We start from the raw sequence: 18,317 nt of genomic DNA on the forward strand, positions 1-18,317 counted from the left end.
AATGAATATCTTTGAAGTTAATTAAAATCCCACCAATATATTAGATCCATAAATCAATACACCTTCCAAAAATTAGGGTGTATTTATTAGTTATTACAAAATTTATGTAGACTAAAAATATTTATGTCTACATATACATCCTTCACGTTACGGATGGCATCACGCTCCTTCAAATCAAAGATGGCACCTCACAATAACGAGGGGCTTTAATCAAATCAAATCATGCTATACACGATGGGTTTGATCAACTGATAGAGTTTCAAAGATTGAGAGGATCTTCTTCTTCTTCTCCGTCTGAGTTTAAATCATGAGCAAGATTGTAATCCACTTGGAGGTGGAATATTAAGTTTTGTGTCTTTTATGCTTAGGGGATGATCTGTATTTATAAGCGGTTTCCTTATCTCTTCTTACTCTATAGGTTTCAAGTGAACGAGAGAAGATATAGCAGTGGTCAATACGGTCATAGTTTTTTTAGTCTACTATTATTATTCCGGGTCTTCTTCAGAGCTATCAGAGTCAAGCTGTTCATCAAAACAAAGCAACATGTCATCACTAACATTATTTACTACTACTACTCCTACATCACTTACTTCTTCTAAAGCTGCAGCGGAAGAAGAAGCTCTTGTCATTTCTTTTCCTTCTTCTGAAATCTTTGATACCTCTTCCTGCAAACCTTCTTCTTCTTCTTCTTCTTCTTCTTCTCCCATAGAGACTCTTGTTTTATTTGGCATATCATCAACATTGCTGTCTTGGCTTGGGTTCTCTGTTTCTGAAGTTGGCTCTGTATCCTTGGCTCCAAGTGGCACGGGGAAGCCTGGGGCCGGCTCTCCATCTGAACCTGCTGGAACCATCTGATCACAGCTCTCAACTTGGGTATTCATGGGAAACCCGGCTTTGTCTAGGCCTGGCTCTAGGTCTGCTTCTTTGTTTGATGGTTCACTGTGATCTTTAGAAACACAAACGCCTGTGCAGGAGCAAGAATCCGGTGAGGTGCGCTGTAAATATATATAGAGAGAGAGAAAGAGAGAGGGGTGGAATTTACCGTTCACAATGTTGGTTTTTGTGCTCTCGTAAAGCGTTTTCTTGAGCAGAATTGTCCCAGGGAAGACCATCAAGTTTATTCTTTTGAGAGCATCACGTTCTTCATCATCCATGGGTTTGAAGCCAAAACCTTCAGTCCAAGTTTCCACTAAACTCGGCAATGCAGCTACCACAAGCTTCTCCACTTTGAGAGACATAAGCAGCTGCAGCCAAAACCAATCAATAGTTTTATCTTTTGATAGCCGAGGAATGAAGACATGAATGGAAGAGAGATCATATGAGCTAAGAGATCATCAAGGTCAGCATATGAGCGGTGTTGTATACCTATCATTGTACTAAGTTTATACATTATTAATGTGGATGGATCCTCGAGAACAATCACATGGATAATTCTAAATATTGTACCTCTTCGATGGCAGCCACGAGGATTCTGCACATCCCCTGTCGGCGATATTTGCTGCAGGTAGCTACAAGAGGCATCTCTGCAATAGCTACTCCATGCACCCTGGATAGAGTATATGGGTTTCATATGTAACTCATTCCAGTGTATAGAAGTGATAGAAGTGAAAGAATAATTCTAAGCATCCATTTGCCTGGAGGATTTTGGAAGACATTCCAAACATGTGATAGCCATTGGTATTACTTTTTTTTCCCTAGCATAAATTCGATCATACTAACCTGATAGATGCTACTGAGACCATCACATCGTCCTTCTCCACAACCACAGTGTAAAACCCATCAAAGTCTAAGCGAGCAAATTTTGACCTGTACGTGCAACAAAAGATTCAAAAAAGATAAGACATATCGATGAGTATGAAGAGCAAAAATGAAGCTACAGAAGTAACAAACACAAATCAAAGAGTGCAAGCTAATGACAAAAAGACATTACCCCCAGTTGTATAGCACATGAGGTATCATGTCAATACCAGTTCTTGGATCTATCATAGACTGAAAGCTTTCCTCCATAATTGATAGGGCAACAGCTAATTTCGAGTTGCATTCAGCCTTCAGCGCCAACCTTCGGGCAGAATGAACATTTCCATCTTCTTGAAAACATTTCAGAATTGACCAAGACAAACCAGCCGCATTAGGGTTAATAACCCCAACACGAGAACTGAGACCAGTGTACACCTGCATTACACAAGCTACTTGATGAGAACCTAGAAAGTTGTTAAGCAGCTGTAACATCTTCTTTGTTATATGTCAGAGATCCCATGAGCACCCAAAAAACAATTACTCTCAATGTAAATCCAAAAAGTACTTGGAAGAACAAAAAGTTTTCACGATACACACTAGTTGTTTAAGTCACAGAGACTAGGCATGATTAATACCTTCTCGCAATTTTTACCACAAAAGTAGGTCTCTGGACAAAGTTTTCTCGGTTTACTTGCCCCTTGCAAACATATTCCATGATCTGATAACATAAAAGTAACAATCATCAGCCAAAGTGGATTTCAAACCAAAATAACAACTGTGGGATCCTACTATCGAGAGAGGCATAACTTCAAAAGTGAGTTATACAAGCGTCAATTACTAAAGAAAGAAAATTGGAGAAGTGCCGAGCATGGCAGACAAAACCAAACATCTACAACTGTAATTGATGAACAGTGACATTAATGGTGATAAAATCTCAGTGAACCATGATAGAAGAAAATTCAATCAGAGGCTTCCTTTCATGTGATAACGAAATAAATCATAATTTCTAAGAGATGGCGAGTGGTAAGATGATTACATTTATGCGCACACTGAGAACATTTAAAATCCTGAGAGCGTTCAGCATTCTCACTAACCAACTCGCTGCAATACCAACATGTGCAGCTCGAGCAATACCAACTTCCTTCAGGGAGCACCTGGGTAGAAAAAGCAAAAGTAATACAGCCACTCTCTTTAAAGGGTAGCGATTTACCAAGGATAAAGTTCTAGTTAGGTAACAAATCCTAGTTATATTAATGCCATGTAAGTTACTAGAGTTGACTTAGTAAAAATTACAGAACCAGCCAAGAAGTTTCACCCCACGTGTATGTTTGAGCAATACCAACTGGAGAAGTTTGGCTCCACGTGTATGTATAGCCAAAATGTAAATTAGACCCTGGAATGAGCCAGACAATACCTGCATTGATAAGCAAGCCTGATGGAAGGTCGACGGACAATTATCACAGCAGATCAGTTCACCCCCATCACCACAAACACCACAAGAATCATCATTTGGATCATCATCAGAAGCTTCCACTGATTTCCATCCATTTCTTCGCGCTTTATACTCAGCAGACCAAGCTTCCAGCTGACATGAAGCTAAAGGTTTTCCTGACCCCATGAAAAGATTCAGACATGGGCAATTCTGGTTAAATCCAGCATGGTTCTTGAATTCAGAAAGTGATACAGTCCTATTGCAACATGTACAAACCACTCCATCTTTAGTTACGAGGCCTGTTTTTACCACAGTATCATCATCTGGATCTCGTAACTGGATTACTTCGTCCCTAGAAATTACTTTGGTAGCTATCAACCATGATAAGACAGTTCTTGGACCCAAAATAGACCAATTTCCTTGACATAATTGATTTTCCACATTGCTTGTGCTTCGGGGAAGCAGCCTGCACCCTCCCCTATTGTTTCTTTTTTTTGTTCTAGCCTTTGGTTTCTGGGTTTTCTTTTTCTGGCTTGATCTACAAACCTTACCTTTGTTTCTAATTATTGTCGACACCATAAGATCATCATCCTGAGAATAGTGCTTCCTAGCTTTCTTTCTTCCTTTATTTGAATTGCAACATGAATTCTTAATCTTCTCATTCCTCAACCTTTCATCCGGACTTCCATTTGCGATGAGGTGAATGTTGCTCATCTCCTTATCCTGGCATTCAAGGCTGTCGAGAGAATTAGAATCTAGTGAATCATGTTGGTCCAAGGGAGCTGGTTTGATATCCGATACTTTCTTTGATCTTCTGTGTAACTTCTTTCTCATAACACTTTCATGCATGTCTTCTGCTATCAAGTTTGAAGCTACAACGCCCTTGCTAACCTCCTGCTCATCACTCTCATAGATTTCCTTACCAACTATATTCTGCCTCTCTAGTCTTGAAGAAACTTTTCGAGGGACAATTTTAGTTTGCACCTCAAGATCTAAATGAATCTCTTGGATAGCATCCACGTCATTAACAAGATGACTGCCTTCAGATACTGTCAGCACACTTTCAGGACAGCCTGAAATCATGTTCAAACAAATCGCATCTTCTTTCTTCAACTTGTCAACTATTGAAATCCTTGCAACTTCGACTTTATTTCCTCTTCTTAAAGATCCAACGTGCTTAGAAATGAAGACAGCAATCACAAAAGGCTCTAAGGCACTCCACCAAAGTGCCCGTGTGTTGGCAAGATTTAGATTTTTCATGTTCTCCTCGATGTCCAACAGTGTAAGAGAGAGATCAGACCAGAAGTCATTGATACCGGTCCATTTCTTAGTACTAGTATCCATTAACTTATGACCAGCTAATAGGATCTCACCCAACGATTTCCAAGCTGACCCAAATTCACGAAATTTCCGTCCCTCTGGCGATATGTAAAATGTATCACAGCATTTCCTACCTGATCTTCCGCGCTTCTCGATTTTCCATCTAGCAGCATTTAGCAACTTACAGACATATTTGTAGAGAAGAGGACGGGGATCGTCTTTAGGATCAATCTTTAGACAGGTTTTAGACATAATTAGCTCATTAGGAGATACTTTAGACCCGTTGTTCAACTGCGGTGAGAAGCAAGCCTTCTCACTATGAGGCGTAGAAGCACCTGCACAGATCATTCTGGTTGCGAAGCTCTCCTGAGAAACAGGAGAGGCAATTGCTTTAAATTCCTTTCCATCGGGTCTGTCCAAGTTTTGTGACTTGCACTTTTCTGAGACGATGCCACCCAGATAAACTTCTTTCCCCTTTTCCATGCTTTGCTTTAGCAAATAAGAGCTAGTTGAAACACCCTTGTTGGATGATTCAACTAAATGGAGAGGAATTGTTTCTCTAGCTATATCCGAATTTGGAAAACCACTGAAAGCGGATCCCTTTTCGTCCCTTGCATCCAAATGCTTATTACCTGAAAGCTTAAGTCTCTTAGCTTTCGAGTTAAAATCTGAACCATCTTTTGTAGCAGATGCCTCAAAACCTTCTAGACAAGCATATCCACTTGTTACGACAGAGTTGTCATTGTTGGAACTGAGAGAGGAATTGACATTCTTAGTGGAATCAAATTCGAAGTTAATGACTCCAGTAACGAGACATCTTTTAGTAGTATTTCCAGAATCACTTCCAAAGAAAACTTCTCTGAATATCTGATGATCCTCATATGACCCTTCAAAGCAGTCGTCGGCTCCTAACATGTCAACCTCAGCTTTGCGAAACATCTTGACAAACTAGCTGCATATTCCACTTCACCTTAAATTATAAATGGAAATAGATACCTGAAATTATAACAAAGTAATGATTATTACAAGAACTTTACAAAAGAAGTTTTCAGTACAAGGTCAAGTTTCCTAATTGTGTTATGAAAGTAATCAAAAAGACACAGATAAGACAGGAAGTACTACTACTATGTACAACAACACCTTTTTTTTTTATATCTCTGACGACTAAACTAATAGCCCAGCAAAGATAGAAAAACTACAAATGGAAAAAAAAAAATAAGGGCATCAATTTATCCTCTTGGTTTGTGACATTGTAGGCCTCTACATGGATAGTATCAAGACAAATGCAAAACATGAATTGTGCTTGAGTTTCTTATCTGTCTACTACAATTTCAAAGTTAACTAAACAATTTACATTTAGGTTTTAAGAATAAAGTGGATAGTAGAGAGAACTTATGACCACTATCACTTTATAGATAAACGAAAACTGTCACAGAACCCCAAAATTGCGGTAAAGTTTCTCCAGGAGAAATGGAAATCAGCTTCTCAAAAATCAAACAAGAAGAAATGACGGGAAAAAAAAAGAAAAGCTGGAAACAAAAACACAAAACCCATAAGGCGCAACATGAGCTAAAAAAAAAAAAAAAAAATCAGAGATCCCAGAGAAGGGCCAAAAACTTTGAAGATCCGTAGTGAAATTGAGATGTGAAATCGGCTAATTACATCCAAAAGAAAGCTTCAAAAAAAATTGGGGAAATGTATGAAATTACCAGCATGCAGAAATGGATCAGAGCAGCATCCAAAAACAAAATTAAAATCTATCTGTCCGTGAAATCAGACATATGGATGGGTGGGGGTTTCTTCTTCTTCTTCTTCTTTCTTCTTCTATCACTGGAAAAGCCTCATTTCGGCCCTTATCCTCAGAAAACACACTCTAAGTCTAAACCCCAAATCTCTTTCCGCAAGTGGGAAACGCATTTTCTATTTTCTATTTCACCTTCTCTGCACTCACACTCTCTCTCTCCCCTTGATCTCTCTCTCTCTCTCTCTCTCTCTCACACACACAACAGAAGAACGATTCGATGATTACTTCTTTTTTTTCTATGAATTTGGAAGAAATCCACCTCTCTCTGATTCATTCGGGTGTTAAATCTCCAAAAAATATCACCTCTGAGAATGAATCTCTATCCCCCCACTTTGTGCAGATTGGCTATTTCTCTCTCTCTCTCGTTCCTCTTTTTTTTTTTTTTTTTTTCCTTTTTTCTTTTCCTCTATTTCATTTTTTCCCATTTGTGTGCTGTCACCAAAAAAAAAAAAGGCATCTTTCGTATTTTCATCTTTCTTTATTTTATTTTTTTTCTCTCCTCTTCATTTTACTGAAAAAGGCAATCTTACATTTTTTTTTACACACTCTCTCTGTTGACAAACGGACCAGACTAGTTACGTACGGTTATATACTGAGATACTTTTTATTAGTACGATTTTATTACATGAAATTAAACACACACAAATATTTCTCATGTTCGTAATCCAGTGACTGACGACGACCATATATCACTTCACTATGGTAAGCCAATTAATGGCTATTGTTTTAAGTTCGTCACAGAGTTTTTTTTGGTAAATTCACTATTGACGAACAACAAAACAGAAAAACTTTAAAAACAAAAAAAAAACAAAAAACAGGCATAGTTAATTGCCAGATTCTTAACGGTTTTTTTTGTTTGTTTTTCGTTGTCGTTTTTAAATCATTTCATCTTATGTTTTTTTCTTCTTTTCCTTTGAAAAATCAGTCATCATGACCGATCGTTACTTGGTTTTATCGTTTATAAGTTAAGTAGATTGGATGTTTAGTAATTTGCGCGGCGGAATCTTTACGTGTCTTAACGATAACATGATCACATAGGTGCATGCCATGATGGACGACCAGCTTTGTTGTTGAACATATATAAACACGTTATTTTAACTTATTCTGTGAACACATTATTTAGCTTTTGTTTGCCCAAAAAAATATATAAAAAAAAGTGAACACATACATGATTATTTTGGTAAAAGGTTAAATTGTCAACACATTGGTTATAAGATGTTTTGTTTTAATAAGCAAATAAGGATTCGAATCTTGAGATATTGTATTTGTTTCTTGATTCGATTTTTGACATACATATGAGAAATCCAAAAAAGTACGTGTAGTACGATGGAAACGACTTTGGTTGGTGAAAATTATTATTACTTTTTTATAACCGGGATAAATTCCAGATACTTTTGTCATTTTAAGAATTAACAATGATTATAAAGGATTCTTTTTTTTTCAGATGCATGGTAGACCTCATTTGCTAATTCGATTCACTTACGAGTTACGACTCTTGAACCACGTGTGTTGGACCTGTTGGTTATATATATGTGGCTTTCTTCTGTACTAAGACATTCTTCTTAATCTTAAATTCTTATTTGTAATTGAAATATTTTGGACCAACGAAGCGATCAAAACATGTTTAAAAACAGAAACACATGTGACTTTATAATTTAGTTTAATTTGGTCTGACTCGCAGACCCTCGTTTCACCTCTTTGCTTTCGTGAAGACTCAAACGAGCTGAAGCCTGAAGGGAATCCTACATGGCATCTTCTCATTGTGGTCTCTCTTAACTTTTCTACCTCCTTTTACTTTGTTTCTAGTTCTTCAACTGTTTTAGCTGATTCCATTGCAAAGTCTGCTCTCAGTGTTTTGATTGTCTCACTCTGCCATAGAGTTTAATTAACTCTGTTCTAGGGATTGAGTTTTGACCAACAAAAAAAACAAACAATATACTGTAAAGTGAAGTTTGGTATAATTCTTGTCATCGTTATAATAAATTTTATTTTACAAAAGTCATTATCATATCTAAAACTTTGAGTTTCTTATAATGCGTTGGACCGGATAATGGATACTATTTATTAAATTTTATTGTTTGTTGTACGTTGGCTTAGAAACTATAATTGATCATCACAAAACTCACCATTTTTCACATCTGACTTATAAACCAAGAAAATAATAATGCTTTAAGAAACTGTAACTGTCTAATCACATTCAAGTACTGTAAATATAAAGTGATGCATGAATGGCCAAAATTAATGCTTTCAAGTTTCAACTTTCAGTGAAACAAACTGAAAAATGTTTGTGGTTTGGAATCTCAACCCAAACAAAATAAATCGTCGACTCTTCTTTGAATTCATCATCGATTCAATCCAAAAACCATCGGAACAACCTCTTAGTTGACCTCGTAGCAGATCATAAGTAATGGGATCATCTCTTCTCTGATTAGGCTTAGTAACAAATTGCACGTTAACATAGCTATTTAAAAGGGTACTTTTTTGACCCGTTAACACTACCGTATAAAGCCACTAATCATTGGAACACTATAGAGAGATCGAACAAAACATCTCCCGGTTCAGAAGTTCGTCCGGTTTACACTAGTACAAATTAATATCAAAACAACAGCACATGCTTCCACAAAAGTAAGAACCAGGACGTGATCTCGTTGTGGTGTGGATCAACACTTTTTTCTTCTTTCTCTCGCCAACTTCGGCGTCACCGATAAACAAAGTGGCTTTTAAAATGATTTTATCCAATATATGACGTGGAAAGATTAAAGAGAAACCATCGCCACGGTCCACCAGTGAATGCTTGACACGTATCCACCGAGTTTACTTTTCTTCTATGATTAATTGATTACGTCATCGCATACGTCAGTTTTCTTGTGTTTTTGAGGCTCGTAGAAGTAAAGTGATAAAAACGGAAAGTCGTAAATGGCATCGTCACTTGAACACTATTTTAACCCTATATATCAGTTACACTCCTTTCTTCTCCACTAAACTCCATTTCTCTCTTCTTGTTGATTCTACCATCTCTTTCTCTAAACCTCCGCAACTATGGCCCCATCTACGAAGACGGTGGGTGTGGTTTCTTCAAGATCACCAGATCATACTTCTTTTTTTCACTCTCATCGTACGTAACGATTTTTTTTGATGATCTTATATTAATTTATCCGAGGTTTCTTGGCATCTTTTTAGGTTTTGATCCCTATTGCACACGGTACGGAGCCTCTAGAAGCGGTGGCGATAATCACCGTGTTGCGTCCAGGTGGTGCTGACGTGACGGTGGCTTCCGTCGAGACTCAAGTTGGTGTTGATGCTTGTCATGGCATCAAGATGGTCGCTGATACTCTTCTCTCTGATATCACCGACTCTGTTTTCGACCTTATTGTTCTCCCCGTAAGTCTCTATGCTAGTTTTAACACTTTCTTTGCGTGTGATCTGAGAATTAAGGACAGAAAACAAGTGGATCGATATCAACTAATGAGAATTGTGTTGTTGATTATATGATCGGTTAAAGGGAGGGCTTCCCGGTGGCGAGACTCTTAAAAACTGTAAACCTTTAGAGAACATGGTAAAGAAACAAGACTCAGATGGACGACTTAACGCAGCTATCTGTTGTGCTCCTGCGTTGGCTCTTGGTACTTGGGGTCTGCTTGAAGGCAAGAAAGTAAGTCGGAAGTGATATATCCAAGAACGTTTGTTTATCTTGTTTTCAATTCTTGTCTAATGTCTGGATATTACATGGGGTTTCCTTACAGGCAACGGGTTACCCTGTTTTTATGGAGAAACTTGCGGCTACTTGTGCCACTGCTGTTGAGTCAAGGGTGCAGATAGATGGAAGAATAGTGACCAGTCGTGGACCAGGAACAACCATTGAATTCTCCATCACGCTTATAGAGCAGTTGTATGGGAAAGAGAAAGTTGATGAACTCTTAAGTGTCTTGGTATGTTTTGTCTCTGACTCTTCTACACTTGTTTTGTCACATCTTCTTAGACTTACCAGTTCTCCTTTTGAAATCAGCTCGTTCGTCCTAACCCTGGTGAGGAGTTTACTTTTACTGAGCTTAACCAAACCAACTGGTCATTCGAAGATACACCACAGGTACAGAGTTCAGTTGCCTCTCCACTTGGTCTTTTAATATTTTGTCAAGAAAATATCTGTTTGATCGTTATACGGATTCCCAGGGACATGCTGTGTTGTAAAGGTTTTGTCTTTCTTGATCAACAGTCGTTTATGAGTCAGAAAGATAATGTTTTCCTGTTTTGCAGATTCTCGTACCCATTGCAGAGCAGTCAGAGGAAGTTGAAGCTATTGCGCTTGTAGATATCCTGAGGCGTGCAAAAGCCAATGTTGTGATTGCTGCTATTGGTAACAGTTTGGAAGTTGTAGGATCTCAAAAAGCTAAGCTAGTTGCAGATGTGCTTCTTGATGAGGTTGCAGAGAAGTCGTTCGATCTGATTGTGTTGCCTGTAAGTGCCAACTCTCAAAAGATGAACATTTTGAGATTCATTGACATATAACCAAAAAAATAATCCAACTTCTTTGATGAACTACAGGGCGGTCTTAACGGTGCTCCAAGATTCGCGAGCTGCGAGAAACTGGTGAGTATGTTAAAGAAACAAGCAGAAGCAAACAAACCATTTGGAGGAATCTGCGCATCGCCTGCTTACGTCTTCGAACCTAATGGTTTACTCAAGGTGCATAAATCAAAACAGTGCTAGAATTGTTGTATATTCAAGTCATGAAACTGAGATATATAAGTGACATGTTTTGTATAGGGTAAGAAGGCTACTACTCACCCAAGGGTGAGCGACAAACTTTCAGACCAGAGTCACACTGAGCACAGAGTCGTGGTGGATGGAAATGTGATAACGAGCAGAGCTCCAGGGACCGCAATGGAGTTCTCACTTGCGATTGTGGAGAAGTTTTATGGGAGAGAGAAAGCGCTTCAGCTAGCTAAGGCAACACTTGTGTGATTTTCAAACAATGAAATGACTTGAATAAAAGAAGGCTTTTTGCCTCTTGAGTTATAAATATGCATTGGTGATTAGTTACTTTCGTGATATGACATATGAGCTTTGGTTGGTCTGTAGCTGTATGTCCTTTAAATAAATGAAAAAAAGTAATGAATAAAGTAAACGAGATTCTTCTATGTATGTGCCAATGTGGCCAATATGTCGTTAACCCTCTGCATGAGTTAGAGGCTTTGCTGGAAGAAGATATTATCTTGTATGGAGAGGTATTTATTTTTAGTCACACTTTTTTCACCAAATTCACCTAACAATAACTATAAAATACGAATCTGCCCCAATATTTAGCTTTGGCGTAATATTTATCATACTTTTTAAGTTTTATCTTTTAAAAAGAGAGTAAATGTCACTTAAATTATTAGCAAAAAATGTGTATGATTGCAATTTTTGTTAAAATTGAGGGCAATTTGATTCCATCTGATAAGATCAAGGGGTATAACCGTAGATTTCGCTGCTGTTGGTTCGGATATAAAAATACCGAAAATGTCCTCGAAGCATAATCTAGTATATTAAACCCTCACAAAACCCTCGATTTCATTCCTAAACTTAATCCCTCACTCCCCCCCCCCTAGGGTTTTCATCTGCGAAACCCATCCATGGCGACTTATACCATTTCTCGCTCCTTTCTTAGCCGACCGGCGAAATCTCTTTCGTTCCTGTTCACGAGATCCTTCGCTTCATCTGCTCCTCTCGCCAAAACCCCGGCTTCTTCTCTTTACACGTCGTCTCTGCTCAGCCGTTCCCGTCCTCTCGTCGCCGCTTTCTCCTCCGTTGTCCGTGGTGGCCTCGTGTCCGTGAAAGGTCTCTCGACTCAGGCTACGTCGTCTTCTCTCAGCGATCCGAATCCCAACTGGTCTAATAGGCCACCAAAGGAGACGATCCTTCTCGATGGTTGCGATTTCGAGCACTGGCTTGTCGTCGTTGAGCCACCTGAGGGTGAACCTACTAGAGACGAGATCATTGACAGCTACATCAAAACCCTAGCTCAGATTGTAGGCAGGTAAACCCCTAATTTATTTTTAGGGATTTTAGGGTTTTTATGAAGTGAGGAATCCACTACCTTAATTGTTCTATATAGAGTTGGTACGATTGGATCTGTGTGTTTGCTTGGATCATTTTGAAGCTCTTGTATGATATTTATATATCTCGTTTTGGATATTTCAGTGAAGAAGAAGCTAGGATGAAGATCTACTCGGTTTCAACTAGGTGTTACTATGCTTTTGGAGCTCTCGTGTCAGAAGATCTTTCTCACAAGATTAAAGGTAAACCCTTTGCCTTCTTTGGTTTTAATTTTTACCCATTTTATGTGTTCAAATCCGCCTTCTCATTTGTTTATGTAACTCTCCAGAGTTGCCAAAGGTGCGCTGGGTTCTTCCTGATTCTTACCTGGATGTGAGGAACAAAGACTACGGAGGTAAGGCTTAGTGTGTGTTTTCTAATTCACAACCTGACAAGCTTTGCTCGACCATTATACTTTTTGCTGGTTTTAAATTTTTAATAAGAGGAGCTATATGTCGCTAGTGTTCGCTCTGTGGACTCGTTACTTGCTCCATGTTTTTGTGTTATATGTTGGCACATAGGGCCGACATCTATCTATAGTTAAACAACAGTTCTGAAAATAAATTAAGGGTGCATATGTTAGAATTGATTAGTGATATCTATTTTGAGGCTGGTGTGTTAGAAGTCGCAGTGATGTTGCTTTGTTGAGAGCTTTAATCGTTTGATGATCCTTATTTAGAATTTGTTTGATGCGGGTTGTTTTAAAAAAATTGACTTTCAGGGGAACCTTTCATCGATGGGAAGGCTGTTCCTTATGATCCTAAGTATCATGAGGAGTGGATAAGGAACAATGCTCGAGCAAATGAAAGAAACAGACGCAACGACCGTCCTCGCGGTAACTCTGATAGAAGCAGAAACTTTGAGAGGAGAAGAGAGAACATGGCAGGAGGCCCTCCTCCTCAACGTCCTCCAATGGGAGGACCCCCTCCTCCTCCTCCACACATGGGAGGACCCCCGCCTCCTTCACACATGGGTGGCTCCGCACCTCCTCCACACATGGGGCAGAACTACGGAGGACCACCACCACCGAACAACATGGGAGGACAAAGGCCACCATCAAACTATGGAGGACCACCGCCACAAAACAACATGGGTGGACAGAGGCCGCCACCTAACTATGGAGGAGCACCACCAGCAAACAACATGGGAGGAGCACCACCAAACTATGGAGGAGGACCACCGCCAAACTATGGAGGAGCACCACAGCCACCAAACTATGGAGGAGCACCGCCACCAAACTATGGAGGATCACCACCTCCTAACTATGGAGGAGCAGCACCACAGAACAACAACTACCAGCAGCAGAGTGGTGGAATGCAGCAGCCACAGTACCAGAACAACTATCCACCAAACCGGGATGGCAGCGGGAACCCCTACCAGGGTTGAAGCAGTCGTGGTTTCCTATTTTAATCATGCATTCTGGGCTGTGTATAGATAATTTGAGGAAGAGAGAGTGCAATAGCAAGACTTAAAAACTCCTTTTTATCTCGAGTGTTTTATCAGTCCTGGTATTATGTGAGAGGAGAGCCTAAGTAACACTGTGGCATGGTTAGAACTTTTTACTCTCTTGCGTTTTGTTTTTCTTAGTTTATATCCTAAATCGGTGTTAGTGCTTCCTTTTGATGTTGATTCCTCTTAATTCCTCAATTCTGCTAGCATGAAGTTCGTAACCTACCTCGCACAGTTGATACTTTGATAGTTTTGCTTCTTCCGAGTTCTACTTCTGATTTGCCCAATCATGTTTCTTGGCTGCAATAAAATACTCAAATATTAGAACAGTAACTTTTCTCAAGAACAACAAATGTAAGCATATACAAATATGGGCCGGCTATTCTTTATCCGGCTCATCATTTTAAATTTCAGCCCAAGCTGAAAAAGTACCAACATATTGAAAAGGTAATATTCACCTAATAATGAAGACTCAACTCTATATTTACAAAATACACTAAAATCTGGACTTGCACGTATGTGTGAGTGTGAGACTGTGAGGTGATACTTGTAAAACTTGGACCATGTATGTAGAAGCTGAAAACAAAGTTAGAATGCTGATGCATGCTTCAAAGGACTCGACGGTGTTCCAGATGTGGTGGAATGCTCATTCGTCCATTCTAGCATCATCAAGCTTCCTTTCTTCACCTCAAAGGTAATGAGTGTCCCAAAAACTATAAACGTTCAATTAAAATCATCAGATTATATAGATTATAATGGTCATTGACCCCTTGTCTCCTTGTGATTTTGTTGGTAAGACTGGGAAAAAACCGAGTGGAGGAAGTGCTAGATCTTGGGCCACTCTCAGACTGTGAAAAGAAAGGCTTAGAGAAGCCCTCAACTCAAATCCTCCATCACCAACCAAGGGAATCTAAATTTCCCAACCAATGAGTTTTTGCTCTTTAGGACTTAACTTTAGGTTAATCATGTTGTCTTTCCAATTTTAGGTAGATCGAGTTGTCTTCTGCTCTTTAGGAACCAGTGGGAAAACTGTGGTAGTAAGTTTTTTTTTTAAACCACTGTTGTTATGGAAGCTACGATTCATCTTGACCCTTTTGAGGAATGAAACGTGGTGCTCTTATTATTCTTGTTCACAGAATAAAAAAACAAACTGTTGTGAGTTGCATTATTTGGACGAACTATTCATATAATAAGTTGCATTATTTACATTACATAGAGACAGGTGAAAGTGTACTTGTTGATATTGATATTGTTGGATCACGAGCCTTTCTGTCTTTATGATTTTTATTTTTCTTACATACACTTTGATTGAATGAATAGAGATAGATGGTGTCAAAAGAAGCGAGAGAGTGAAAGGACGTCATGTCCCTTCTCAATGTCTCACCTTTTTTCATGTTCCTTCTCAGGTTTTTTTTTTTTGGATCACCATCAACTTTTCATTAACCAAATTGTTACAACCAAAACCAAATCAAACGTTACATTACATTCACCTCTATAGATTTAGACCAAAATAAATGCAATGGTTAATCAAGTACAACCCTAGAACACTAGCGGATCTAATGCTACCTAATCGAAAACCGTTGCATTTTTTAACCACAGTGAGATAGATAACACACCACGACTCAATGTGAAATCATCTCTTAAACCACCTAAATTGACCTAATGACACGAAAACAAATACTTATACAGAGAAGACCTAATCAATAATGAAAATATATCAAATCCCAGCTAAGAGATCCTCATGATTGACGTGTAGAGCTTGTCTTAATAGCTTCAACACCAAGAGATGCATCATCAGAAAAGCTTGGTCTCCACGGCTTTTACTATTCCGGTCTTAAACCTAAAACGGACAATACATCCGACTGACCCAACTAAAAGTCATGAAGCTATAATAACCAACGAAAATGATGATTCTTCGAACTAACTATACAAAAACCAGAATGCTAATCATGTTCCTTCTCTGTTTGTAAACAGTTTATAATTATACAAATATAATTACAATATTTCGATCTTTTGATTTAACTGGACACCTTTTTTTTCATATCAACAATGTATTTAGTGATTTGCTTGTACTCTTCAAATCTATCTTATATGTCGTGATAACATAGAACTATCTTATAATTTGAAGTGATATTAAGGGATAAACACAACAACAATAACAACAAAAATGAGTAGTAAATCAATAGAGGACCCTTGGAAAGTGACAAATTATATCGATAGAAAAAACAAAATAATTTTGATAGCGAATGGACAGAAGGGTGTTTATTATTTATTCATAACAAAAGAAAAATAAATAAAAACGTACAAATATTTAATCAATTTTTTTAATGTTTTTTGAGGATAAAGGAAACATAGAGACAACTGATTTTATAGAACTGATCCGAATGGTACTATCGATGATATATAAAATTCCAAAAAAAAAAAACACGAATTTTATTTGACAGTAATAGGGGTAAAATTCTTAATCAAAAATCACGGTTTTACCCTTTTTACTGTCAAATTCGCTCGAGAACCAGTTGAGCATGTCTCGTGTCGCCAGGTCATCATAAGAAGTCATGTCCTACGTGCCAAATCCGACATTACGTGTCTTTTCAAAACTTTGCCGATGAGTTTTGTTTTTGCATGTTCACTCCTTAACATTGTTAAAACAAATCAAATTGGGTCGGCTTCCTCTCTAAATTGCTACAACTCAATACTCAAACCATAATAATTCACACAAAAGGCTGTCCAACAACAGAAAAAAATGTTCTACTTATACATCTTTCGTATCTAATCTTTGACCAACAAAATAGGACAATCAATACTAAAATAGTATCTAATTTGATTGTAAGTTTTTACTTACTTACTGATGACGATTCTCGAAACATCATTCCAACTTGCATGTTTTCATTTTTATATTACTGACGAGTGAACGATGACAGACTACCAAAAGAGTCATGAATATCCTGCAAACCATTGTCTCTCCATGTTACTTATATTTTATCTCCATAACATCGGTCATTAATAAAGATCTCTTTTGACATTGTTTAAGAAAAGAAGATAATTGTACTTGTTTTGGTTTTTTTTAATAGTATTCTACTACGACCTTCTTAATGCTCGAAGAGCAAACTATAGAGTCTTTACACCGTATATACATTTCTTCTCTTGTTTATGAAAACACATTCCAACCATAGTCACACGTCCGCTCTGGTTCCATTACGGATTTAAAAGTTAATGAGACTTTTAATGAGAACATGATGTATATATGTATATTTTCTTTGTAATTTTACAGTAATCTTCGATGTGTTCGAAGACTTTCGGTATTAATTGGATTTTCCGAACGATGTATATAAGATCAACTGATACTTTACAATAAGGATTTTGTAGGAACTATTGACTATACTGCGATTTAAAAGTCTGATTAACTTTTAAAAGTCTCATTAACTTTTAAATCGTAAATCTTTGTTCTAACAAAAATAAAATGTAAAGTTTTCGGGGGAAAAAAAAAAAGAAAGATGATCCATACATACTAACATACTATTTGCCTAGTTGGCCATATTGTCAACTATTTTTGATGATCAAAATACTTAAAACTGACGTTATTAATCAATGGTATTCTTAAATTAGCTATTGGCGTTATTGTGCTTAATACCATTGATTGTATTTAACACTAATTCTGATAATTAAAACTTAAAATCTCTCGCAATCATTCTATTTTGTTGTGTTGCGAATCGTGACCGTGATTCCAAGTGGAAGCTACTTTGATTTACAGTTAATTAATATGCAACCGTGGGAGATGACATATATTCTCCTTTTTTCTCTACTAAACAACCTATTTAGTATTTAATGTTTAAAAATATAATACTATGAGTTGTTTATGTTTGATTATTTTAATGTGTTCGTATTAGGTTCGTCAATCGACCCTTTTATATAGTGCTAATATGTCACTTTCCTATTTATTATTCCATTAAATTAGGTGGTTAAATTTTTTATAAAATATAAGATGAAATAGTTTAAAACTATCAAATAATGCTGTATAATAGTATATTTTCCCAACTAGAACAAATAGTATAGTTTAATGTAAATAATATTTGGTCCAAAAAAATGTAAATGATATAATCCTTAGCGTCAAAGTTTTTATGTTAGCTTATCGTACGTGTGTTTAAATTTAATATGCTACAACTTTTTTTTTTTTTTTGAAATACAAGTACTATATATGCGACAAATGTGTGAACAATAATACAGGTTTGTTGTATTTATTCGTGTTTCACCAATCTGGAGTTATTTTGTGGTACATATATTATATAACCACAATATATTCCATACATGGAATTAGTTGTCTGAGTTATTATAGGTAATTGGTTTGGGATTCAAGAAGCATTATAGAGTCCCACCAATTATTATTTTTGAGAGCTTGAGAAATTCTCAAGATCTTAGATATATTTTCGTTGAAGCTTAGATTGTCTTTTACTCCACTTTATTAGTTTATTTTTACGTTCTTGTATTCTTTGATTTCAAACT

The 18,317-nt window shown here is 37.4% G+C and overlaps 3 protein-coding genes across 3 annotated transcripts; 2 read left to right on the top strand and 1 right to left on the bottom strand.

Moving 5' to 3' along the window:
* Positions 1-442: 442 nt before the first annotated feature.
* LOC104779699 (increased DNA methylation 1) lies at positions 443-6,852 on the bottom strand. The gene is made up of 9 exons (XM_010504101.3): positions 6,199-6,852; positions 3,152-5,485; positions 2,774-2,891; positions 2,373-2,455; positions 1,931-2,172; positions 1,720-1,806; positions 1,447-1,546; positions 1,043-1,244; positions 443-964 (listed from the first exon to the last, which is right to left on the bottom strand). The coding sequence occupies exons 2-9, from the start codon at positions 5,426-5,428 to the stop codon at positions 486-488; spliced, it is 3,588 nt and encodes a 1,195-aa protein (XP_010502403.2). The 5' UTR covers positions 5,429-5,485; positions 6,199-6,852; the 3' UTR covers positions 443-485.
* A 2,308-nt stretch (positions 6,853-9,160) lies between these two features.
* Positions 9,161-11,431, top strand: LOC104779710 (protein DJ-1 homolog A-like). The gene is made up of 8 exons (XM_010504110.3): positions 9,161-9,353; positions 9,474-9,674; positions 9,796-9,945; positions 10,037-10,222; positions 10,300-10,380; positions 10,548-10,748; positions 10,836-10,976; positions 11,058-11,431. The coding sequence occupies exons 1-8, from the start codon at positions 9,333-9,335 to the stop codon at positions 11,253-11,255; spliced, it is 1,179 nt and encodes a 392-aa protein (XP_010502412.1). The 5' UTR covers positions 9,161-9,332; the 3' UTR covers positions 11,256-11,431.
* A 313-nt stretch (positions 11,432-11,744) lies between these two features.
* Positions 11,745-13,984, top strand: LOC104779717 (multiple organellar RNA editing factor 8, chloroplastic/mitochondrial). Its single transcript, XM_010504118.3, has 4 exons — positions 11,745-12,309; positions 12,474-12,571; positions 12,658-12,723; positions 13,090-13,984. The coding sequence occupies exons 1-4, from the start codon at positions 11,906-11,908 to the stop codon at positions 13,752-13,754; spliced, it is 1,233 nt and encodes a 410-aa protein (XP_010502420.2). The 5' UTR covers positions 11,745-11,905; the 3' UTR covers positions 13,755-13,984.
* Positions 13,985-18,317: the final 4,333 nt, after the last annotated feature.

Source organism: Camelina sativa, chromosome 1 (assembly GCF_030686135.1).
Source record: "Camelina sativa cultivar CO46 ecotype springtype chromosome 1, ASM3068613v1".
In the NCBI taxonomy this organism is placed as follows: Eukaryota; Viridiplantae; Streptophyta; class Magnoliopsida; order Brassicales; family Brassicaceae; genus Camelina; species Camelina sativa.